This window comes from Myodes glareolus, chromosome 17 (assembly GCF_982192425.1).
Source record: "Myodes glareolus chromosome 17, mMyoGla1.1, whole genome shotgun sequence".
Lineage (NCBI taxonomy): Eukaryota > Metazoa > Chordata > Mammalia > Rodentia > Cricetidae > Myodes > Myodes glareolus.
In genome coordinates, this window is record NC_142042.1 from 61,848,463 (window position 1) to 61,875,243 (window position 26,781).

At 45.3% G+C, this 26,781-nt stretch overlaps 1 protein-coding gene across 1 annotated transcript; it reads right to left on the reverse strand.

Annotated features, from left to right (window-relative positions):
• Nucleotides 1–670: 670 nt before the first annotated feature.
• Ctss (cathepsin S) lies at nucleotides 671–26,489 on the reverse strand. The gene is made up of 8 exons (XM_048427974.3): nucleotides 26,331–26,489; nucleotides 24,625–24,751; nucleotides 16,663–16,785; nucleotides 13,388–13,540; nucleotides 8,662–8,892; nucleotides 6,402–6,567; nucleotides 4,979–5,081; nucleotides 671–1,085 (listed from the first exon to the last, which is right to left on the reverse strand). The coding sequence occupies exons 1-8, from the start codon at nucleotides 26,342–26,344 to the stop codon at nucleotides 986–988; spliced, it is 1,017 nt and encodes a 338-aa protein (XP_048283931.2). The 5' UTR covers nucleotides 26,345–26,489; the 3' UTR covers nucleotides 671–985.
• Nucleotides 26,490–26,781: the final 292 nt, after the last annotated feature.

Genomic DNA, 26,781 nt, shown 5'->3' on the forward strand with positions numbered 1-26,781 from the left:
AGTGGGTAGCTTTGAAAACAATTTATGTCTCATTTAGAAATAAAATTAAGTTCTATTTTTGGAGTGGCCAGTCCTGGCGTTCAGGTTTGTGGGTGTTGCTAAACTGCTGGTCCTTCATCAGGCTACCCAGAGGACCCCACCTCTGCTTCCCACAACTGTGTGTGGCTGGTACTCTTAGAAATCAGAAGAATAGGCTTTGGGCAATGAACCCAGGTTCCCGAAGAGAGGAGCAAGTACTCTCAACCACTGAGCCATCTTCCAAAAATACAAAAACCAAGTTTTACTTTTAATCATTTATATGCTTCAATTGTAAAAGATTTATTAAATAATCTTATGAATCAAAATACAATGTAGTCTTCTGGACATTTTAAAATAGAACATCATTTTGTTGTTGTTGTTGTTGTTGTTTTTCAAGACAGGATTTCTCTGTGTAGCCCTGGAACTCACTCTGTAGACCAGGCTGGCGTTAAACTCTGCCTCTGCCTCCCAACAGCTTGGATTAAATACATGGGCCAATACACCCAACTTTTTGTTTTTTGTTTTTTTTTTTAGTTTTTATAATATTTTCTTCTTCACAGTGGCTACAGCTCATTACTAACCTAGCTATGTTCATGATAGGGTATAAAATTCACCAAAGAACAACTTGAAAAAACAGCATGTGACAAAAAAATAGAGATTTGAAATGATTGATTTATTAAGCACTTTAGGGATATTATGTTATAAACGGTTATTAGAAAACATTAAAAGGACAGAGTAAGAAGTAGAAAGAGCAAACATGAAAATCCTGGGGACCCTGACAGAGTTCCAGCTACAATAGCTCTTAACTTGTTTGCAAACTTTTCAGAGAGAGAAAAGTTACAAAGTGAACAGACTATAACCTAGTTAGTACATTAAATACACAGTTGCTTCTTCTGGCAGAGCGGGTAAAATTAAGTTAAAAGAGAGTATTTCATCTTCATGACTTGTTAGAAAAAGGAAACAGTGTTTAGATTTCTGGGTAAGAGCCATAACTAGCAATCCCACAATGGTTTTTCTTATTTCTTGACATTCGGATATATCCTTGATCACCAAAGTTAAGGCCCCAGCTACAAAAAGAGAAAGAACATAAAATTATAAATTAATACAATAAAACCATATTATCATTATTTTATCTCCTTGCTTCTCCCAAAAGGCTTATATATTTTAATTAATTAACTAATTCATTTTATTTTATGAACATTGGTTGTTTGTCTGCATGTATGTCTTTTTGTTGAATCCCCTGGAATTGAAGTTACAACAGTTGTGAGCTGCCATGTGGGTGCTGGGAATTGAACCCAGGTCCTCTTAACCATTGAGCCTTTTCTCCACTCTACATTTGTATATTTTTTAATGCAGGATCTGATTATGTAGCTCTGGCTGGCCTGGAACTTCCTATGTGGACCAGACTGAGTCATAGACATCTACCTACCTCTGCATTCAGAGTGCTGGGGTTAAAGGCTTGTTTTTAGTGTAGTTTTTTTTTTTTGACAAGGTCTCATTATGTCACCCAGTCTGACCTTAAACTCACAGCAATTTTCCAGTCCTGACTTTCCAGGACTGGGATTACAGGTGTGGGCCATGACATACACTAGTTCCATATTGCTGAGCAGACACAGCTAACGATAACAAGATCCATTGCTGCTCTCTAAGTGTGCCTTCTGTAAAGGATGAGTATAGAATTTATAATTCTCCAACTCTAAATGTTTTTGCACAATAGGACCATAGGTAATGACATTTTTTTAGACAAGAGTCTTATGTATCCCAGGCTGGCCTTAAACTTACTATGTACTGAGACTTGATCCCTGTGATTCCACCTCCTGAGTACTAGGACTATAGGTGTCATGTGTCACAATGTTTGGCTTAAGGGTAATGACTTTGCAGCAAACTCAATTCTCTAGAGAAATCTTCAAAGAAATATTTTTGAGCTACTACCATGAAAGTATTATATAGCAATGAATTCTAAAGTAAATGATAGACAATACAGCTGTAAATGATCCAGAAATGGATGAGATGCCTTCCGATTTAAAGCTATCCAAAAGCAGAGCATCCTACTTTGTGAGGGGACGTATTGCCTGGTATCAGAGGCTTTCAGACTTGCTGTGTAAACTGGCGTCTGCCTGGGCACACGGCACCACACGGTTCTAAACTCGATGCCATGGAGATGGAAGCAGGAGGATCAAGAGTTCTTGGTCCTCTTTGGCTACATAATGAACTTGAGACCAGGCTGGGCAGTGTGTGAGCCTGTCTCAAACAAACAAACAAACAAACAAACAAACAAAACCAGGAGGAGAAGGGGCTTTCACGGAGGGATGGGGAATTTGGAACGTGACTTAGGAGGGTCCTTTAGAAACTCAGTAAGCTATGAGGGAAAAGATTATTTCTATCACTGAAGAAACAAGTCAAAAAGGGTGTGTGTTAAAAAAATAACAAATACAAAAGAAGTTCAAGGAGCAAAAACAGTTAAAATGGTTCCACAATAAGGTGATCATTGAGGTGGGCGGATAAATCAGTTTCAGCTTCTCAGCTGCTTTCGCAATGGACCATGCAAACACTACTATCTGATAGTCCGTCACAATGAGAAATATGTCCTTAATTGGAAATAGGGGCACTAGAGCCATCATTAATTAGATTAACATGAAGTCATTAATTAGATTAACATGAAGTCATTAGGTCAGTTTAACCCAGCAGGACTAAAGGCAACACAGTGAAGTGAAGCCATGTGAGAACTGAGAAAGCTGGGGAAGTACACAACCTTTTCTTCCTTTCCATCTTGTGTGTGTGCACGCGCGGGCAGCTTAGGTTGGCCTTGAACTTGCTATGTACCAAAGGCTGGTCTTAAACCCCTGACCCTCCTGCCTCCACTGCCCAATGCCGGGATTGCACGTATGTGCCACCATACCGCGGTATTTTTATTATTAATTAACTAGTTACTTAATTAATTTCTGAGACAGGGTATAACAGCCCTGGTTGTCCTGGAATTAGCTCTGTAGACCAACTGGCCTCAAACTCACAGAGATCTGCCTGCTTTTGTCTCCCAAGTGCTGGGATTAAAGTCGTGCACCACCACCGCCTACCAATTATTTTATTTTTCAACTGAAACATATTTAATTAGAAATTATCATGCCAGGTGGTAGTGGCACCACCTTTAATCCCAGCATTTGGGACTTGGGGCAGAGGAAGGTGGATCTCTGAGTTGGAGGTCAATTCGGTCTCCACACAGAGTTTTGGCAGTCATAAGAGGTGTGGCCCTGCTGGGGGGCTTGTGTCACTGAGGACGCGTTTTAAGAGCATAAAGACATGCACAATTTTGAGTTTGCTCTCATTGCTTCCTGCACATAGTTCAAGGTTTGAGTTCTTGGCTGTCCCTGCCACCATGTATGCTGCCTGCTGCCACACTTCCCTGCTGTAATGGCGGGGGACTTTTCTCCCTCTGGAACCATAAGACTCAAATAAACCCTTCCTTGCTCATGCGTTTGATCATGGCGACAGAGTAGAAGCCGCTAGAGTGAGTGAGGGACTTGCTAGGAAGCCTGGAGACCTGGGCTTGTCCCCAGAATCCAGGCATCCTCTCACGCACACCCCCCGACACCGTGCGCTCTCACATGCGCAGCGAGAAGAGACAATAAAACGCACGCGAAGAGGAGAGAAGAGCACCCGTTCCAGCCTAGAGCCAGGCCAGGCGAGAGCTCGCTGAACCAGAGACAGAACGAGAAAGGGGCGGAATCCAAGACGACTTGAGGCAAATTTGGTTTGACTTATCACTTGATTGGCCCTGGAGAGGTCTGGGATAACTCTCCAGCACCTTTTGGGTAACAATGTTCTGTGATATGATTTACTGATATGGGAAATTCTGGAGGGAACAGTGTGGTGGAGAGAGAACTGAATTCTTTGGCCTTGCTGAGTCTGGAGAAGAAAATGTCAGCGAGTGATTATGGCTGGGTGAGGGTGATGTTCTGGGCCAGTGTCACACAGGGTGGAGGAGAGTTGAAGGCCCCCGGCTTACAGGCCACAGGAAATCATGAGTGGGATGGTGCAGACAAAGACAGAAGCAGTAATCTGGATTCCTGGGGCAGCAGAGAACACCAGCATCAGGGCCCAGGTAGAAGAACGGTGTTCCTAAAAGGGGCTGATAGCGCTGGGGGCGTGGTTCAGAGGCAGAGCTTAGGGAGCATGTGCGTCACCCTGGGCTTAAGCCCTAACACTGCCGAACAAATCTTACAACCATGAATCTTTCACAGACCATAAAAGGAGCAGACAAGGAATGATGGGGAAAGCAAGTCAAGAATAGCAGTGTGCATCTGTAATCCCAACACTCAGGGCCAGAGAAAATGGACGGCTGTAAGTTCAAGGCCAGTCTGGAATACATGGTGAGTTCCAGGCCACCCAGGAGTAATAGCAAGACCCTATCTCAAAACACCAAGTGATATAAAATAGAATGAAAAGTATTATAGAGGATCAATCGTAAAAACAAAGATGAAGGCAGGTGTCTTAGTCACAGTCCTATTGCTGTGAAGAGACATCACAACTACAGCAACTCATAAAAAAAAGCACGTAATTAGGAGTTTGATTGCAGTTTCAGAGGGTTGGTCCATTATCATCGTGGGAGGGAGCATGGGCAACAACATGGTGCTGGATCAGTGGCCAAGAGCTACTTCCTGATCTTCAAGTAGAGACGGGGTGGGGAGCTGGGCCTGGCCTGGCTTTTTGAAAGCTTAAAGTCTATCCCCAGTGACACATTTCCTCCAAAAAGCCACACCTCTTAGTCATTTTTATCCTTCTCAAATAGTGCCACTCCACGAAAACTAAACCATTCTTATTAAAAAACAACTCCAGTGGGGCAGTGAGTAATTCCTCTTGGGGCTATCCATGGTCATCCTTGTTGCTATGGTGACCAGCATCCTAACAGCAAGGGCAGTTTTGCTGACGCACCCCCTCCCCTAGTGATGTGCAAACGGATTACCTGTTTTTCACAAGCCAGTAGTCTTTGCCATCGACAGTCCCATAGCCAACCACTAGTACGCCATGATTTACGTTGTCAGTACAGGAGGGGTCATCATAGACACCTGAGCATAAAACACAGATGGGAAAGAGGCAAGTGCTACAGGCCAACGGAACATCCGACTGCTTTTTATTAGGGTCTTGGAGATATGACAAAGTGATTTAGATGTCACGATTGTTTGACATCAATACTATTAGTTTCCCTGACAAGTTTGAGATCGATCCATAGTTCCCCCAGAAAATGTATTATGGTCATTCAGCACATTTTTCGAATTCTCCTAATTTATGTATTTCTTCGTATAAGCTCGTAAATTGTTTTGTCCACTTTGAGCCTTTTTTAAATTAAATGCTCCTTAGTGCATATTGTCACTTTCTACTGTGTATACTGCAGAGTTCTGCCTTTAGTGGATGCTCAGGGTCTGTGACATTGAGCTCAGAATGACGGCATATAGTTTTTAGTGTCAATAGCAGAGAAGTGTCATGTGCTCTCCTTTAAATTTTCATAGTGTTGGACGGGCGAGATGGTGGGACATAATCGCTTACGATGACCTCCAAAGCCCTTTTAGGTTGTGCAGGCAAAAGGCAGACAGAACACTGTATCTTTAAAAAAAATCCATAGTGCTTAAGATCACAGGCCAGAGTGGGCCTCAAACTTAATAAGTAGTCAAAGATGACCTTGAACTTCCGATCTTCTTGCCTTCACTTCCCAAGAGCTGAGATGACAGGCTTGTAGCACCATGCTCAGGATATATGTGTGCTGGGGATTGAACCCAGGGCTTCATGTATGGTGAGAGAACATTTTAATAGCTGAGCCACATCCCCATTCCTACGTTCTTTTCCTAATAGTCAGATGGTATTCCACGTCGTATATGTGCCATCTTTTCTTTATCCACTCATCAGTTTGATTACAGACAAACCCACCACACCTAGTGGCGACTCATTTTTGTGTACAGGTTATATGACCTGTAACATGGTTTTCCATTTGCATAGGTTTTAATCCTAGCACCACCAGTTTCAGGCTGAGTGACTTAGTCGGGCTAACCCTTTTTCTTTAATTTTGTTTTTAGATTTTTTTTATTATTTTATGTGTGTGAATGTTTTGCCTGGATGTGCACTATGTGTCTTCCTGATGCCTGAGGAGGTGGGATCTAGGAACTGAATCTGGATCCTTTGCACCAAGAAGTACGCCTAACCACCAAGCCAACTCTGCAATCCCAAGGCAGACAAGCAGTGTTCCTGTGTAAATTAGGGTCACTGTGCAGATGAAATGAGATGAGATCTATGAAGAACTTAGTGGAGTGGTACTAATAAGTTTTGAGCAGTGGGATTCACCAGTTAGAACGAGGTACGGGATGCTCAGTCGAGGCCAGAGCCTCCATGTTTACCGCTTTTGTAGAAGAAGAAGGAGGTATGGCTGGCATCGATGCCCACAGACACAGGTCCTTTATTAGCCACTGCTTCTTTCAGCGCTTCCTCATCGCCGTAGGGGAGCTCAGTGTACCTTGAGCATGTGGCAGCTCGATTTTTTGAGTCATAGTGACACTTTTCATCCTAAAAAATAAAAGCAAGCATAAAGTCTACTCCAGTTTCCTGGATTTCAGATGAAATTCCCCTCTCACTTTACTCTTTGCAACCGGCTAAGATCCCCTTGCTCTTCCCGTTCTCTCCACCCCCTCTTTGTTGTTTTGTTCTGGGTTTTTCCATTTGTTTGTTAAAACACTGTCTCAAACTGGGTGTGGTACCGTAGGATTATAAGCCACGGTCTGGGCCAGCTGGAGCGACATGAGATAGCACAAAACAAACACAGACGGCACTCAGGAGGCAGAGGCAGGTGGATCTCTGTGAGTCAAAGGCCAATCTGGTCTATAGAGTGAGTTCCAGGCCAGTCAGAGTTATATAGTGAAATTGTGTCTTAAAAGCAAAAAATAAACAAAATAATCAAGAGGTTACAAATATATGTTTGTTAAATATATGATTGTATTTCCCCCTAAAATCATAACAGAAAAAAGAGGCTGAAAGAAATAAACCAAAATAAGTATTTCAAGACCGGGTTTCTCTGTGTAGTCCTAGCAGTCTAAGAACTCCCACTATAGACCAGGCTGGCTTTGAACTAGAGATCTGCCTGCCTCTGCCTCTTGAGTAATGGGATTAAAAGCAACAGTGCCTGGCTAAATGTGATTTTTTAAAAAAATTATTTAATGTGCATTGGTGTTTTGCCATGGGTGTCAGATCCCCTGGGGCTGTAGTTAGAGACACTTGTGAGCTGCTATGTGGTTGCTGGGAGTTGAACCCAAGTCCTCTGCAAGAGCATCCAGTGCTCTTAACCGCCGAGCCACCTCTCTAGCCCCTAAAATGTGATTTGATTGCATTTATTTCTATGAGTGTGAAGATCAGAGGAAGATCTTGGAGGACTTGGTTCTCTCCTATCATGTTGGACCAGTGATCAAACTCAGGTTGTCAGCCTTGCCCACAGGTGCCTTTACCAGAGCCTCTTACCAGTCATCTTACCAGCCTGGAGGAATCATTTTTCTGGTTATATTACTCAACAAAACAAAAATCTTGTGGCAAAGAGGATAACATTGAGCCTTTTAGGTGGGAGAATGAGCTTGCTGGTGGCCTGAGAATATCATTAAACACTGAAGGTTGCAGGACTGGAAAGCTAAATATCAGATAATACACAGAATGCTTTTAAAAAATATTTTCTTTCAGCCTGTATTTAAATATGAATGTTACTTTCTTGTTTGAAAATATTTTCTGCTTTGAGTTTGGCGGCAAAACCCTATAATCCAGCATTTGGGAGGTATAGGCATAGGAATAGGCATAGGAATAGGCATAGGAATAGGCATAGGGATAGGCATAGGGATAGGCATAGGAATAGGCATAGGAATAGGCATAGGAATAGGCATAGGAATAGGCATAGGAATAGACATAGGGATAGGCATAGGGATAGGCATAGGGATAGGCATAGGGATAGACATAGGGATAGGCATAGGGATAGGCATAGGAATAGGAATAGGCATAGGAATAGGCATAGGAATAGGCATAGGAATAGGCATAGGGATAGGCATAGGGATAGGCATAGGGATAGGCATAGGAATAGGAATAGGCATAGGCATAAGAATAGGCATAGGGATAGGCATAGGGATAGGCATAGGAATAGGCATAGGAATAGGGATAGGAATAGGCATAGGAATAGGAATAGGCATAGGGATAGGCATAAGGATAGGCATAGGGATAGGCATAGGAATAGGGATAGGAATAGGCATAGGGATAGGCATAGGGATAGGCATAGGAATAGGCATAGGGATAGGAATAGGCATAGGAATAGGGATAGGAATAGGCATAGAAATAGGGATAGGAATAGGCATAGGAATAGGGATAGGAATAGGCATAGGCAGAAGAAACAGAAATTCAGACCCTGCTCAGTTACAAAGTGAATTGGAGGACAGCCTGGACTGCACCATGAGACCGCTAACAAACAACGACCCAAACTCCCACGGGTAGAATAGGAAGGTCACCGCGTCCCAAAGAGTACTCTTGATATTGAAGAGCTGCTGATGGGTTCTCAGAGGGGTCACGCAGTCCCATTGGTGGTGCCCGTGTGGCAGTGGGGGAACGGAGTCACACGAGACAAGTGAGACGCACCGTGGCTTTGTAGGGATAGGAAGTGTCGGATTCGATGCCGCCGTTATCGATGATGTACTGGAATGCCTGGGTCATGAAGCCACCCCCACAGCCTTTATTTCCGTATTTTTCTGTGCTTGAGCAATCCACCAGGTTCTGTGCACTGAGAGACACCAGCTTCCCTGTTTTCAGCTTCAGCTGCGCTTCGAGGGCCCCCACGGCACTGAAAGCCCAACAGGCCCCACAAGAACCCTGAAATAGAGAAGTCAGTCTCAGAATCAGTAAGAATAGCTTCCATAGCTTCCATAGCGCAGAGGGCTCTAGCTCTGCCAGGAAGAGCTCGCTTCTGAACTGATGCCTCCTTCTCTCTCAGACGAAAGGAAGGAAGACGGCAAGAGCTTGCATCACACCAGATATTTCAAGCGCACTGAAAGTACGCACCAAGCATGTGCAAAGTCCCAACTCTCTTCCCCTCTAAGGAAAACAGAAGCCAGAGGTCTTAGGGTGTCAAACCCAGGACAAGTGGATGAGGTGCCTATTTAACGTATCAAAGCAGATCTGGCCACCAGGTTCTCCCAGCATCTCTCAGTCCCTACCTATGACAGGGTGTGGCTGGTAAACCCCATCCCCCTACCCTAAACTTCTCCAGCGGGGGGGGGGGGTGGGGGGGGTGGGGGGTGGGGGGTGGGGAGATGGGGAGAGTGACAAGGGGATGGGGGGGCTGGGCTTCCCTTCCTCCGGTTGTTACCGGCCATTTTTGTCTCCCCTTTACTCTCCTGGTTCTCCCCTCTCCCTGCTCACATGAACGAGCTCAGGGTCATGCATGCTCTTTCCGGACTCTTCTAGAAGTCCCTGCCCGTGGCTACGCTCTACCTCACATCTACAAAAACCTTCTCCTCCACCAAACCTAGGAGCAGCCATCTCCTTCCCTTTTTAATTACTTTTTTTTTTCATTCAACAGGAAAGTGATTTGAGAGGAGACAGAATAATTCGGGCCAGCTGAGCTGAACGGGAGGGACAGACAGAGGCACTTTTGTTGGGGGAATTTCTGATCGCACCATGAACCCCCAAGTTTGCATTTGCATTAACTAAATAAAATTAATCTGGGGTCAGGAGGTTATATTAACTAGTAGTTGACAAAAAGCAGTCATAGCGCACCAGAAGGCATCAGGAAGAGACTGACAGACACAGGAAGTAGTAGGGCGGGACTTGGAGTGGTGCAGCCTTTCCTGGTCTGCAAGGACACCAGCAAGGAGAGAAGCTCAGCTAGTTGCAACTCAGCCTCTCTGAGCTAGCAGGTTTTCACCTCAGCCTTTGAATCAGGAATCTTATTTATAAATAAAACAATAGAGATTTTGTTAAAGCTACCTTTAGAGACAGTGACAGAACCGGTGCCTGAAGGATTTCATAGGCTGCAGCCTGAGGAGCCAGGACAGAACCGCTGTCGGCAGGATTGCCACCAGGCTGCAGCCTGAGCAGCCAGGATGCTGCTAGGGAAGCAGGCCAGTAACTGTGGAGTTGTCATTGCTGGATGAACTAGCAGTAGATTAAGGCTCAGCCATTGTGCCAACATTCAAACAACACTCTTGCATTCTGTGCACCTGATGCTGTAGAAAGGAGCCGTTAGTGCACAATGTAAACAGTGTGGCCAGAACACACCGTGAATGGCTTGCTAGTCAGAGTCAGTGCACTAGCCCAGGTGACGCCACGTGAGGACTGCAAGGCTCAGTGACCTGGGAAGCAGGCAAACCAGATGCCCAGAGAGGTGAGGAGATGTGCTCAGGAGGTGATGGGGAGGGGTCACTAACACCAAGAGTCTCACAGACAAGGCAGACCCTGCCCAGAGGCCAAGGCTCAACTTTGGAAAGATTGACTCCCTTCGTTTCCACTCCCTATAAAGCCTGCTGCCCAGAGATGAGATGTAAGGCAGATTTCCAGAACATTCATCTGCTGCCTTCTCAGGCCACCAACTCTCAGAATAATATGAAGCATAAAGATTCAATTCCGGGGGCTGGAGAGATGGCTTAGTGATAAAGATTACTTGCTACTCTTGCAGAGGACCAGGTTGCGGTGCCCAGTATTCACATGGTGGCTCACAACCTTTTGGAACTCCAGTTCCAGGGGATTTGATACCTTCTTCTGACCTCTGCAGGCATTGCATGCTTGTGGTACAAGCACATACACACACACACACACACACACACACAAACACACAAAGGCAAAACATGTGTACATACAAAATAAATTTTAAAATTTGATCTTCACAGACCTCGAAAAAAACGGTACTCAGTTTCATATAGAAAAGCAAAAAACCCAGAATAGCCAAAACAACCCTGTACAATAAAAGAACTTCCGGAGGCATCACAATCCCTAACTTCAAACTCTACTACAGAGCTACAGTACTGAAAACAGCCTGGTATTGGCATAAGAACAGACAGGAGGACCAATGGAACCAAATAGAAGACCCGGATATTAATCCACACACCTTCGAACACCTGATTTTTGACAAAGAAGCTAAAAATATCAAATGGAAAAAAGAAAGCATATTTAACAAATGGTGCTGGTATAACTGGATAACAACATGTAAAAGAATGAAAATAGACCCATATCTACCACCATGCACAAATCTCAAATCCAAATGGATCAAAGACCTCAACAAAAAGCCAGTCACACTGAACCTTACAGAAGAGAAAGTGGGAAGTACACTTGAACGCATTGGCACAGTGAACCACTTCCTAAATATAACCCCAGTAGCACAGACAATGAGAGAAACAATTAATAAATGGGACCTCCTGAAACTGAGAAGCTTCTGTAAAGCAAAGGACACGGTCAACAAGACAAAGCGACAGCCTACAGAATGGGAAAAGATCTTCACTAACCCCACATCAGACAGAGGTCTGATCTCCAAAATATACAAAGAACTCAAGAAACTGGACACTAAAAGATCACATAATCCAATAAAAAAAATGGAGTACAGACCTAAACAGAGAACTCTCAACAGAGGACTCTAAAATGGCTGAAAGACACTTAAGGAAATGTTCAATGTCCTTAGTCATCAGAGAAATACAAATCAAAACAACTCTGAGATTCCATCTTACACCTGTAAGAATTTCCAAGATCAAAAACATTGATGACAACTTATGCTGAAGAGGTTGTGGGGAAAAGGGAACACTTCTGCATTGCTGGTTTGAATGCAAGCTGGTTCAGCCCCTTTGGATGTCAGTGTGGCGATTTCTCAGAAAATTAGGAAACAACCTTCCTCAAGATCCAGTAATATATACTCTTGGGTATATATCCAAAGGATGTTCAATCCATGCCATAAGGACATGTGCTCAACTATGTTCATAGCAGCTTTATTTGTTATAGCCAGAACCTAGAAACAATCTAAATGCCCCTCGACCGAAGAATGGATAAGAAAAGTGTGGTACATTTACACCATGGAGTTCTACACAGCAGAAAAAAATAACGACATCTCAAATTTTGCAGGAAAATGGATGGAGCTAGAAAATGTCATTTTGAGTGACGTAACCCAGACCCAGAAAGACAATTATCATATGTGCTCACTCGTAAGTGTTTTTTTTTTAACATAAAGCAAAGAAAACCAGTCCACAAATCACAATCCTAGGGACTTTAGACAACAATGAGGACCCTAAGAGAGACTTACATAGATCTAATCTACATGGGAAGTAGAAAGTAGAAAAAGACAAGATCTCCTGAGCAAATTGGGAGCATGGAGACCTTGAGGGAGGATTTAAAAGAGTGGAGCGGCAGGGAGGGGAGCAGAGAAAAATGTAGAGCTCAGTGAAAATCAATTACAAAAAAAATCTAAAATTTGAAAAAGATTCAGTTCCTATTTCTGCTCATTGACATCTGTGATGTCAGGCACCCACAAATTCCAGTGTTCTGCCACAAAATGATGATTCTAGCGAAAGAGCCTTAACACCAGGGTGACTGTTTTCAAACATTATTGTCCTAGAATCTAAAAAAGTTATTTATTTCCATATATGGACATGTGCATGGGTGTGCAGATGCCTCAGAGGCTAGAAGAGGGTGATGGATCTCCTGAGGCTGACGTTACAGGCAGTTTGTGGGTTGCTTGTTGTAGGTGATGGAAATCAAACTTAGGCCCTCTGGAAGAGCAGTAAGTGCTCTCCACTGCTGAACCAACTCTCCAGCTTCTATGTTTAGGATGTTTTTTGATCACCTGGGCAGTGGTGATGGTGCACACCTTTAATCCAGCACTCAGGAGGCAGAGGTAGGCAGACCTCTGAGTTTGAGGCCAGCCTGGTCTACATAGTGAGTTCCAGACAGCCAGGACTATACAGAAAAACCCTGTCTCAAAAACAAAAAAAAGAAAGAAAGAAAGAAGAGAGGAAGAAAGGAAGGAAGGAAGAAAGAAAGAAAAAGAAAAAATAATTTTTTTCATCAAAAGATAATTTTGTAGGCTGAGCATACAAATTACATATTTATAAGAGGCTAAGATCCAAAATATGGAGTGAACTTAGTTTTGTTATGCTGTGAGTTTGAGGCCAGCCTGGGCTATGTAGACAAGCCAAAATAAAGAAATATGTAAAAAGAAATAAACAACAGCAAAACAATCAACAACAAAACCCTGAGAATTTAGTTGGGAAAATGGGAATAATATAAACAGTCAGAAAGTAGCTAAGAGACGGTGAGGATCACCTCTTCCTGCTGTAAGATGCAGGAGGGGAGCCTGGGGCCAGGTTCAGGGGCTGGGGCCGCTCACCTGGTATTTCACTTCCGTGACACACCCCTTTTCTCGCCAGTCCATAGAATCAGGCAAGTTCTGTTTAGAGTTAAACTTGTAGGTGACATTTCTCTGCCGCTGGCTGGGAGGAACTCTCAGACAGCTCCCCATGCATGAGATCTCTTCATTGGTCTGCAAAGCAAGTAAATCGCACGTTTCACCTAGAGCCTTTCATCCCCCCCCACTCCTTCCTTCCCTTCTCCCTCCTCCTCTGTGCACGCCTTTGCCGGGACTGGGACACATACACCATGGCTCACATGTGGAAGTCAGGGGACACCTTGTAGGAATCGGTTGGCTCCTCTACCGTCTGGGTCCCCGGGTTTGACCTCATGTTGTCAGGCTTTGACAGCAAGTGCCTTTCCCTGGTGATGCTGTGCCTATCTGTTTCATTTAATCCTAGAGGTTGTAAATGTGAATACATTTTAAACTAAGAAAAATGAGTGGTAGTGGCACTTGTGTAGATGCAGTTTGACTATGAAACAAACTGTCTGTGAGACCTAATAGTGAGGAGAACCGTCTGTGGAGCTGACTGTGGGGACTGTCTGTGGAGCTGACTGTGAGGACTGTCTGTCTGTGGAGCTGACTGTGGGAACTGTCTGTGGAGCTGACTGTGGGAACTGTCTGTGGAACTGACTGTGGGAACTGTCTGTGGAGCTGACTGTGAGGACTGTCTGTCTGTGGAGCTGACTGTGGGGACTGTCTGTGGAGCTGACTGTGGGAACTGTCTGTGGAACTGACTGTGGGGACTGTCTGTGGAGCTGACTGTGGGGACTGTCTGTGGAGCTGACTGTGGGGACTGTCTGTGGAGCTGACTGGGGACTGTCTGTCTGTGGAGCTGACTGTGGGGACTGTCTGTGGAGCTGACTGTGGGGACTGTCTGTCTGTGGAGCTGACTGTGGGGACTGTCTGTCTGTGAAGCTGACTGTGGGGACTGTCTGTCTGTGGAGCTGACTGTGGGGACTGTCTGTCTGTGGAGCTGACTGTGGGGACTGTCTGTGGAGCTGACTGTGGGGACTGTCTGTGGAGCTGACTGTGGGGACTGTCTGTCTGTGGAGCTGACTGTGGGGACTGTCTGTCTGTGAAGCTGACTGTGGGGACTGTCTGTGGAGCTGACTGTGGGGACTGTCTGTGGAGCTGACTGTGGGGACTGTCTGTCTGTGGAGCTGACTGTGGGGACTGTCTGTGGAGCTGACTGTGGGAACTGTCTGTGGAGATGACTGTGGGGACTGTCTGTCTGTGAAGCTGACTGTGAGGACTGTCTGTGGAACTGACTGTGGGGACTGTCTGTGGAGCTGACTGTGGAGCTGACTGTGAGGACTGTCTGTGGAGCTGACTGTGGGGAGAACCATCTGTGGAGCTGACTGTGGGAACTGTCTGTAGAGCTGACTGTGGGGACTGTCTGTGGAGCTGACTGTGGGAACTCTGTGGAGTTGACAGAACCTTACAAAGCAGTGTGAAAAGCACGTTAGGCTGCTTTTCCTCAGAACTACAAAAGATATTGTTACATATAGCTGGGCAGTGGTGGAGCAAGCACACCTTTAATCCCAGGCGGATCTCTGTGAGTTCAAGGCCAGCCTGGTTTACAGAGCTAGTTCCAGGACAGGCTCCAAAGTTACAGAGAAACCCTGTCTTGAAAAAGCAAGCAAGCAAGCAAGCAAGCAACAACAACAAAACAAAGGATAGTGCAACATCTAAATAGAAATTTGTTTTCAAGGATGTCTCCTTCCCTACTAAGATTATTTTTTTTCCTTGTTGATTTTATTTTCTGCTCCAGCACTCTGTGTGTGTGTGTGTGTGTGTGTGTGTGTGTGTGTGTGTGTGTGTAGGCCAGCAGCTGACTTTCAGTGTCCCATCACTTTCTACCTTATTATTTGAGACAGGGTTTCTCATTAATCTTGAACTCTGTTTCACGTACACCAGCTGCCTGCAGGCCAACAGGATAGCCTTGTCTCCGCACCCTGCACAGCAGCGGCAGGATAGCCTTGTCTCTGCGCCCTGCACAGCAGATGCAGGATAGCCTTGTCTCTGCGCCCTGCACAGCAGCTGCAGGATAGCCTTGTCTCTGCACCCTGCACAGCAGCCGGCAGGATAGCCTTGTCTCCGCACCCTGCACAGCAGCCGGCAGGATAGCCTTGTCTCTGCACCCTGCACAGCAGCTGCCAGGATAGCCTCGTCTCTGCACCCTGCACAGCAGCGGCAGGATAGCCTTGTCTCCGCACCCTGCACAGCAGCCGGCAGGATAGCCTCGTCTCTGCACCCTGCATAGCAAGCCCTCACCCACTGACTCATTTCCCTATGTAGGGCTTTAGTCTTTATTTTTAAGTATTGTGATTCTTAACTTTGATTGTATTATACCTTATTGTTGGTGGCAGTGTTTTTGGTTTTCATTTTGTTTTGTTTTGGTTTTATTGTTGCTATTTGTTTGTTTTGTTTTTCAAGACAGGGTTTCTCTGCCTAGCCCTGGATATCCTGGAACTCACTCTGTAGACCAGGCTGGCCTCAGTATTTGCTGTAAAGAAGGGATTTGGTAGATGTGGTGTGTAGTTCTAACCCCAGCATTATGGAGGTAGGGGGAGAAAAAAGATCCAGGTCATTCTCAGTTACACAGACCGGTCCAGCCTTGGCTGCCTGAGGCTGTTAGACAGAGCAGGAGGGGAGGAAGCTGTCTTTATTTCACACATGGGCATGCTCACACCTGGTGATTAAAGGGTGACTTGAGGAAGTCAGTTCTCTCTGGCATCACGCGAGACCAAAGGAGCAGATTCCGGCTGTCATGTTTGGCGGCCGGCGGTTTTACCGTGGAGCTGTCTCACTGACTCCCCATCTTCCTTCTCTTTTACTTTTCTCTCATTTTGTAAAAAATATTTATTTATTTTTTGTATATGGATGTTTTGTCTACATGTATATCATCACAAGACTGTGGAACCTTGGGCATGACAAGAACACACGCATCTAGGACTGCCCAGGAGAGGAACAGCTGGGGAACCGCCATCAATGGGCTGCCCATGCATGCTTAGGCATTGCTGGGGCATAAGTGATGATGCGTGATCTCTGCACACAGGAAGAGGGCAATGGATCTCGTGGACTACAATCACGGGTGGTGGTGAGGTGAGGTGTGGGTGCTGGGACCTGGACTCAAGACCTCTGGCTGTTGTTTATTGTTTGTCCTCCCAGTGTGCCTTCAAATCACCGTTGGTGACACAGAAGCCAAACTTGCCCAGCCGTGAAGTCGGGACTGTTTGAGGTTTACCTACCATGTCTCCCATATGGTTCATGCTCACATCATAGGAATGCATTCCCATAGAATATTCCAGATTGTGACGCATCACGAACTTCAGGTTCCTTTCCCAGATGAGACGTCGTGCTTCTTCTTCATTCTGAAACAGAAGGAAAGTGCATGCGAGCGGAATTTATTTTACTAACTGTAATATTCTCTCTGTGTCTGTGTCTCTGTCTGTCTGTCCGTCCGTCTGTCTGTCTGTCTCTCTCTCTGTGTGTGTGTGTGTGTGTGTGTGAGAGAGAGAGAGAGAGAGAGAGAGAGAGAGAGAGAGAGAGAGAGAGAGAGCATGTGGGTTCAGGTATCCACAGAGACCAGAAGAGGGCATCAGATTCTGTGGAGCTCAAGTTTCACGTGGTTGTGAGCCACCCAAAGCGAGTGCTGGGAACTAAACCGGAGTCCTCTGCAAGATCATCAAGTGCTCTCAATTGCTGAGTCATCTCTCCAGGGTCCCAAGTAGTACTCTACTAAATGTGGATGTGTCTAGACACATGTAAATATATCCGAAACAACTGCTAAAATCACGTTTTAATTTAAATTCTTGCTCTTAATTTTTAGATGTTTATTAGTACATAATTTATGATATACATAATGAATTTTCTTCTTTTTCCTTCCTTGCTTATTGTGAATTTGCTTCTTAACACTCCAAACTTTAGAAGCTTGTTGATGTGTAATAGGTAACAAGCTCTAATCTGTCCAGATTTTTCTTTTCTTTTTATTTTCCTTTCTTTCTTTATCTTTTCTCTGTCTTTTTTTTTTTAAAAAAAGATATGGTCTGATTATGTTGCATTGGCTGTCCCAGTAATTCACACTGTAGCTCAGGCTGGACTCGAACTCACAGCAACCATCCTGCCTTGACCTCCTGCTGCCCTCCACACCTGGCTTTGTAGATATTTGTAAAATTCTTTCTTGGGGCTGGGGAGGTGACTCAGAGGTTAAGAGCATTGACTGGTCTTCCAGAGGTGCAGGGTTCAGTTCCCAGAACCCACATGGCAGCTCACAACTGTCCTTAAGTCAAGTTCCAATGATTCTGACTCCTTCTCACCTCTATAGATACCAGGCACACACGTCGTAGTGCACATACATATATGTAAACAAAACACTCAGATATGTTGAGTAAGTAAATCTTAAAAGGTTCGTTCTCACTCCTGCAGAGCAGGTCAGTTGATCATAAATTTCTGTTTTTCCGGCTATTTTAAGATGTTTCTTCACTTTCTTCTGGTCCATGGGTCCTAGTTAAGGTTTCTTTGCCAAGGTGATGAAACACCATGCCCAAAGCTACGTGGGGAGGAAAGACTTTGTTTGGCTTACGCTTCCACACACTGCTCATCATTGAAGGAAGTCAGGGCAGGAACTCAGACAGCACGGAAACCTGGGTTGGAGGCAGGAGCTAATTCAAAAGCTAAAGAGGGGAGCTGCTTATTGCCTTGCTTCTCATGGCTTGCTCAGCCTGCTTTCTTACAGAACCCAGGACCACCAGCCCAGGGACGGCACCACCCACAATGGACTGGGCCCTCCACTACAAATCATTAATTAAGAAAATGCCTTGCATACCAGTTTGTCTGAAGCCTGAGTTTACAGAGGCATGTTTTCTCCAGTGACTGTAGCTTGTGTCAAGGCAACATGAACTAGTCAGCACGCCATTCCTGGGAAGCAGGAGTTTGACCATTGTACCTCTAATTTGCCTTTAATTATAATTTTTTTTTTTTTTTGAGAGAGGCTCTTGAGAGAGGCAGGGCCTTAAACCTAAATAATCCTTCTGCTTCACCACCTGAGTGTTGGCATGACAGGCTGTCCACCACAGCCTCTGCTGGTGGTTGTTGTGGTGGTGATGATTCTTATTCTTCTGGCCTCAAGCATGCCATGTGGCCCACACTGGCTACTCTCACCCCCCTCCTACGCCGACCTCCTGGGTGCTGGGGTTGTCCGCACCTGGCTCCTGTACCACTGTTAACTGGGCTTTTGTGATTTTGTGATTTTTTTTTTCTTAAAAATCTTGCACTTCCAGCCAGGCAGTGGTGGCGCACACCTTTAGTCTCAGCACTTGGGAGGCAGAGGCAGGTGGAGATTGGTGAGTTCGAGGCCAGCCTGGTCTACAAGAGCAAGTTCCAGGACAGGCTCCAAAGCTACAGAGAAACCCTGTCCCGAAAAAACAAACAAACAAACAAACAAAACAAATCTCGCAGTTCCTTATGAGTGTCTGTGTGTGGGTTTTCACATTTTCCTCCTTAAGCTTGGTTTGAAGACTCGGGAATATTTTTATAACTGAAAATTCCCAACTGCATCTTTTCATGCATCACGTACCCAGCACTCTGTCGCTCTCAGGTGCACTCCGGAGACTCAGACTCTCTTGTCTCCTGCTGTCGGGATAGACTCCACTCCGTTTTACTCCTGTATGCTGTTTTCTGTGCGAATGTCTCAGAACTGTTTGCAAGGTTATGGGTTTGGGGATGGAGAGGTGGCTTAGTGGCAAGAACACCTAGTGTTCTTGCAGAGGACCTGGGTTTGGCTCTCAGTACTCACGTGGTAGCCCACAACTGTCTGTAACTCTAGTTCCTAGGACCCAGTGTCTCTTCTGATGTTCACAGACATGCACACAATGTAATACACCCTGGCGCACAAACGCACACGCACAGACTCGTGGTCTTTCAGCTGAACCCAGAGCTTGCCAGTATAGCCAGTCTGGACAGGGAGCTGGCCTGAGGAATCCCTCCTCTCTGCCTTCAGGATCCTGCAGTTACAGGCAGGCTGACGTGCCTACCCAGCGTTTTCATCTCAACTCATGTCTGAATGCTTGCGTGGCATTGAGCATTTACCCACTGAACCATCTGCCCAGTTCCTAAGTATTTTTTATATATAATTGTAGATGGGATTGTTTAACAGTGGTGTGTGTGGTACAGGCCAGAGGTAGACATTAGATTTCTTCCTCAATCTCTCTCCACCTATTTGGTGGCCCAGCCTGAACACTGGGAGTCCCCCTCAGTCACTGTCCACTGTAGCCATTGACTCAGTTTTTGGTATTTTAAGACAGGGTGTGGTGCCCCCTAGGCTGACTTCAGACTCACTACACAACCAAGGCTGACCTGGAACTCCTGATTCTCCTGCTTCTACCTCCTGAGTACTTGGGATTACAGGTGTGTGCCACTGTGCCCAGCTAAAGAAAATATTTTTAATCCATAGCTTGCTGCATCCATAAACACAGAGCATGCGGATCCGGTGAGACAGCTGGATGCTAAACACTGTAAAGCTGCGGCGAAAGAAATTCAGAGTAGCACACGGGACTGGAAGAATTAGATCCCTGAAATGCCCAAACTATCCAACAGTTTAGAGACTCCACGTAATCCCTGCCACAATTCCACTAGCATTCTTCACAAACACGCGGAACAGTCCTGGAAGTTTATTGGAGCCACTGACCTCAAACTTCCAAGTCTCGTGCAACAGAACCGAAGCGGAGGCATCACAGTCCCTGACCTCAAGGGCACATGATCCACAGTGACGGAAGCATGCAGGCCGAGAGCATGCACAACGGAGCGCCAGAAGCAAGCAGGTGCATTTATCGTCAGTATACTCAAAATACAGACCGGGAAAGGATGACCTTATTGCTCTAACAGTGTGGGAATTGTGATTCACGCGCAGAAGTTTGAAACTGGGTCCCGCCCTGATGTACAAGGATGATCCACAGTTGATCAGAGTTAAAAGCAGGACTGGTGAGATGGCTCACTGGGCAAAGGTACCTGAAGGCAAGAGTGATAACCCAGAACCAGATGGTAGAAAGCAAGAACGCCCCCCAGGTTGTTTTCTGAGTTTCTCATAGGAGCCATAGCGCATGCGTATGTGAGAACACCCAGAAAATAAATCAACAAAAATGTAAAACTGACAGATTCAACACAATGCCCATCAAAAACCCAGCAAAATTCTTCAAAGACCTCAAAAGAACAGTACTCAGCTTCATTTGGAAAAGCAAAAAACCCAGGATAGCCAAAACAATCCTGTACAATAAAAGAACTTCCGGAGGCATCACAATCCCTGACTTCAAACTCTACTACAGAGCTACAGTACTGATAACAGCCTGGTATTAGCATAAAAACAGACAGGAGGACCAATGGAACCGAAAAGAAGACCCAGATATCAACCCACACATCTTCAAACACCTAATCTTTGATAAAGAAGCCAAAAATATCAAATGGAAAAAAGAAAGCATGTTTAGCAAGTGGTGCTGGCGTAACTGGATATCTACATGTAGAAAAATGAAAATAGATCCATATCTATCACCATGCACAAAACTCAAGTCCAAATGAATCAAAGACCTCAACATAAAGACAGCTACACTGAACCTTATAAAAGAGAAAGTGGGAAGTACACTTAAACGCATTGGCACAGTGAACCACTTCCTAAATATAACTCCAGCAGCACAGACACTGAGAGAAACAATTAATAAATGGGACATCCTGAAACTGAGAAGCTTCTGGAAAGCAAAGGACATGGTCAACAAGACAAAACGATAGCCTACAGAATGGGAAAAGATCTTCACTAACGCCATATCAGACAGAGGTCTGATCTCCAAAATATACAAAGAACTCAAGAAATTGGACACCAAAAGATAACATAATCCAATAAAAAAATGGAGTACAGACCTAAACAGAGAACTTTCAACAGAGGAATCTAAAATGGCTGAAAGACACTTAAGGAAATGTTCAACATCCTTAGTCATCAGAGAAACGCAAATCAAAACAACTCTGAGATTCCATCTTACATCTATAAGAATGGCCAAGATCAAAAACATTGATGACAACTTATGCTGGAGAGGTTGTTGGGACAAGGGAACACTTCTGCGTTGCTGGTGGGAATGCAAGCTTGTACAACCACTTTGGATGTCAGTGTGGTGATTTCTCAGAAAATTAGGAAACAACCTTCCTCAAGACTCAGTAATACCACTTTTGGGTATATATACAAAGGATGCTCAATCGTGCCACAAGGACATTTGCTCAGCTATGTTCATAGCAGCTTTGTTTGTCATAGCCAGAACCTAGAAACAACCTAAATGCCCCTTGACCAAAGAATGGATAAGGAAAATGTGGTACATTTACACAATAGAGTACTACGCAGCAGAAAATATAATGACATTTTGAATTTTGCAGGCAAATGGATGGAGTTAGAAAACATTATTTTGAGTGAGGTAACCCAGACACAGAAAGACAATTATCACATGTACTCACTCATAGGTGGTTTTTAAACACAAAGCAAAGAAAGCCAGCCTACAAACCACAATCCCAGAGACCTTAGACAATAATGCGGACACTAAGAGAGACTTACATAGATCTATAATCTACATGGAAAGTAGAAAGTAGAAAAAGACAAGATCTCCTGAGTAAATTGGGGACCTTGGGGGAGGGTTGAAGGAGGAAGGGGAGAGGCAGGGAGGGGAGCAGAGAAAAATGTAGAGCTCAATAAATATCAATAAAAATGTATAAAAAAGGAAGAAAAAAATGTAAAACTGAGCCAGGTATGATGGCACATGCCTTTAATCCCAGCACTTGGAGGCAGAAGATCTCCGTGAGTTCAAGGCCAGTCTAGTCTACACAGAGAGTTCTAAGACAGCCAGGGCTGTGTAAATAGATCCTGTCTCAAAAACACCAAGAAAAACAACCAAATAAAAAACAAAACAAGTTTTAAAGAAAACAAAAAACCAAACTGGGTTTGAGACGAAGCTCAGCAGTTCAGGGCATTTACTGCTCTTACAAGTGACCCCAGTTAAGTTCCCAACTGACACCGGGCACTGACAGCTGTCTATAATCCAGCTGCATGGACTGCAATTCCCTCTCCTGGCTGCTTCTGGTACTGACAAACACACAGTATGTACCTGTGCATACACACAGATAATGATATACAACAAAAATACAAATAAAATCTTTAAAAAGTATATGAGAAGAAAACAACTTAAAACATAAAGGGTTGTCAAGCAGTGGTGGTGCACCCTTTAATCCCAGCTCTTGGGAGGCAGAGGCAGGCGGATCTCTGTGAGTTCCAGGCTGGTCTGGTATTCAAAGTGAGTTTCAGGACAGCCAGGGCTGTTACACAGAGAAACCCTATCTCAAAAAACCAAAAACAAACAAACAAACAAAAAATGTAACACAAATATTTTATTCCACTAAAAATGGACCTACCACACGTCCTAGCAACCCATCTATGGATATATGTCTAAAAGAAACAAAATCAAGACATTGGAGAGTTATCTGCTCTCCTGTGTTTATCGCAGCACCGTTCACAATGACTGAGATACAGAATCAGCTAGGAGTCAATCACAGGTGGAGGGATAAAGAAAATGTAACATATGCCAGGCAGTGGTGGTGCACGCCTTTATTCCCAGGAGGCGGAGACAGGCGGATCTCTGTGAGTTTGAGGCCAGCCTGGTCTACAAGAGCTAGTTCCAGGGCAGGCTTCGAAGCTGCACACTATACTGAATAAGCCAGGCCCAGAAAGACACTTGACTACAGGAAAATCTCTGTGAGTTCAAGGCCAAGCTCCAGGGCAGCTGGGGTTGTGTGTTAAGACTCCATTTAAAAAGGAAAAAGACCTGCCTTTTGTGGGCCAGGGATTGTAATGCGGAGTTTAAAAAATATTCCTTATGGAACTGGGGAGACGGATCAATGGTTAAGAACATTTGCTGCTCTTCCAGAGGTCGCAAGTTTGGATCCAGCTCCCAAATCAGTCAGCTCACAAGCTCCTATAGCTCCAGCTCCTGGGGACCCCATGCCTCTGGCCTCCAAGGCACCTACCCTCCCATGCATATCCAGATACATTAACACATACCTAAAGATAAAATCAAATAAAACATTTTAACTGGGGAGCTGGAGAGTTGACTCGGTGGCTAAGAACGCTTCCTCCTCTTGCGGAGAACCCCGGGTTAGTTCCCAGCACCTGCACGGCAGTTCACAACTGCACATGACTTCAGTTCTACGGGGTCTGACACCTTCTTCTGGCTGCCAGGTGTGCGTGTAGTGCACACACGCATGCAATGCAGGCAAGCGAAACACTCATTCACATAAAATAAAAATACTAATCAGAAAGAAAAATGGGGCTGGAGGAATAGCGCAGAAGTTAAGAGTTCTGGCCTCTCTTACAGAGGACCCAGTTTGATTCCCAGCACCCAGGGCCAGGGACCTGACACCTTCTCTGCCCTGTGAAGGTACCACACACATGGTGTACAGATGAATAGGTAGCAAAACACTCATTCACATGCATTTTTTAAATGTTTATTTTTTACCTCTATGGTGTGTGTGTGTGTGTGTGTACGCGCTGTTGTGAGCATGCCACAGTGTTCATGTGGAAGTCAGAGGTCTTCCCCTTCTACCCTGCAAAACAGGGTCTCTCGTTTGATCCTGTGTGTGCCAGGCTGGTGACTCACAAGCTGTTTCTCCACCCCCCTAGGAGGACACACTACAGCACGCAGTCTTCCTCCAGCTCTAGGGGATCTGAACTCAGTTCCTCATAGGTATGACAAGCACTTTACCCACTGAGCTGCCTCACAGCCAAGAGTTTCTGTTCCTCAAACGTGCCAAGTGTGATCTCTCCTCAGAGTCCTGTCCTCGTCCCCTCGGTCAGCCTCCCATTCTGGCTGCTGCCCTGTTTCTGCCAGCCCTCTGCTGAAATGTCACCTTATCTGTGAAGCCCTCCCTCGCCCTCCTACCACACTGCCAAAGAGGTGTGGCCCCTCTCACCATGGACCACGCTGTGTCTGCTTACTGACTGGTGTGTCCTGTCTCTCACACTGTGACATGAGCTCCATAGCCACATGAATGCACTTTGTTTTTATGCAAAGCAGTATCTGGGCAGAAATAAGTGTGCAGCACTTCAGAAAACACCGCTCGCCTGGACGTGGCCTGGGATGGGGAAAGAGCACCGTGCGAAAGCGACCTGCGTGAGAAGCTGCCCCATCTACCTTCTCCATGTATTGTTTGCCATGGAATTTCTTCCAGAGATCCCAGTGATGGTCCAGGCTAGGGTCTCTCTGCAGTTGCTCCGTTGCCAAGGAACACAGGAGGGGCACACAGAACAGCCATCTCAGTCTGCGTAAGGGAAGGGGGCAGAGGGAACAGCAGTCAGTGGCACGGTTTTCATCACTAGGTCCCTTTTCTTCACTTGTTTCATTTACAAAGATAGGTCGCTCTATAGCTCAGGCTGACCTGGAACTCAACCACAGCCCAGGCTAGCCTTGAATTTGTAGCAATCTGCCCGACTCTGACTCCCAAGTGCTGGGATTAGAGGTCCAAGTATGTGGCAATGTAGTCTCAAAACAGAAAGTAACAGTGTGACATCTACCAAAGGAACATATTCCTGTAATGAGAATACAAGTAACTTCTGAGAATGTGCAGGAGGAAGAAGGAATTATGTCCTAAATGCTATTCTGGATACTTTTAATATTACATTAATACTTTTATCAAAGTTTCAGGAAGGGACCCACCCCTGGGCAACAGCGCATGCTTTTAATCCCAGAACTCAGGAGGCAGAGACAGGTGGGTCTCTGAGAGTTCAAAGCCAGCTTGGTACAGAAAGAGTTCCAGGGCAGCCAAGGCGACACAGAGGAACTCTGTCTCAAAAAACAAAAACAAAACAAAGAAACCTTCCTTTTGAGGACATTCCTCTGTCTTAAACACCCATTTAAATATTTAAATCACTACACCCTAGTGTGTGCATGTATTGAAACACCACTTAGTACCTCATTAATACTTAGTTTCAAAAATAAGCCAGGTGCAGCGACAGGCAGCTGTACTCCCAGTTTCCGAAGAAGCTGAGGCAGGAGGTTTGCTTGAACAAGGTGTTCAAGGCCTGTTGGCCAGCATAGATATATCACATCTCCAAAATCAACACATAGCATCTGCCACCAAGCCCTTGCCCAGTGACTGTGTGAGACCTGCGCTCGCCCAGCAATGGTGTGAGACCCGTGCTCGCCCAGCGACAGTGAGACCCTTGACCTGACCCTGAACACCAAAACAACCAAACAGATACGCCTTCTGTGGAAGAGAAAGTTCCAGACACCTTACAAGACAGCTGAGAGACAACTCAGCTTTTAGATCGTGCAGCCTTAGGTTAGTTTTCTTTTCCACTTTTCTTCCCAATAAATCAAATATCTGTCTCAAAGTGGGTACCTCCCAAAAATTCTGTCTCAAAGTGGGTACCCCAAAACAGCATTTTCTCACCAGGTGTGGAGGCCTACACTGTGTACACTCTGGAGGCAGAGGCGAGGCAGGGCTAATATTACACATTTGCCGCCAGCAGTCAAATCTAAGAGGTGAGATCCCATCTCTAAACGACAGCATGCCCAACACCCCCTCTGTTCCTATATTTGACAGAAATTCTGTAGTCACCTGGAACTGGATCTTTTCCATTCAGAAGAGCTGGGATTTTAACCATGCGAGCCTTTGGATCACGCTCACAGAAACCCAGGTTTCAGGGACCTCTCCAAACAGAACCCCCCCCCCCCCCGCCCCCGAATCAGAAAAACAAGAGACCGATGGGGACTTTTGTTTTCAGCTTACTTCCTGAAAGCAAAGATTTAAAAACCTGGCAGCTTGGCTGATGAAAAGATAGAGAACGTTTAAGACCAAATATGTTAACAAACGAAATGAAAAGACAGACGGTACATACACGGCAGCCCCCATGGTCCCCGGAAGTGTGGTCCTCACTCCAAAGATGTCCCAGGCGGCAACAGGCTGGGTGAGCCGACTTTAAGAAGAAATGGAGCTCGTCACATGAAGCATCCACGATGAGGAAGTGAACTTTCATTTCGGTTTCGCGTGAAGCCCTAAGCACAGAGAGCAGCTGCCTCCAGCGCCTTCCCTCTCTCACTTTAGAAGCACGTGAGTGCAGGGAGCTAGCCAGAGCAGCCCCGCAGAGGCCACCCATAGAATGACCTCAGTGGGGAGCAGAACAAGGTTATCCTCCAACCCTCATCATTTTGATGATCCGTTTAATTCACAGTGTCCGTTCTGAAATGGAAAAGTTTAGTTTTAGAGATGTTTGGGTTGGGTTCCTCAAATCTCAGTGCCTTTCTCAGCAATCTACAGGGTTGTTTTTACGGTGCTCTGGCGAGTAACCC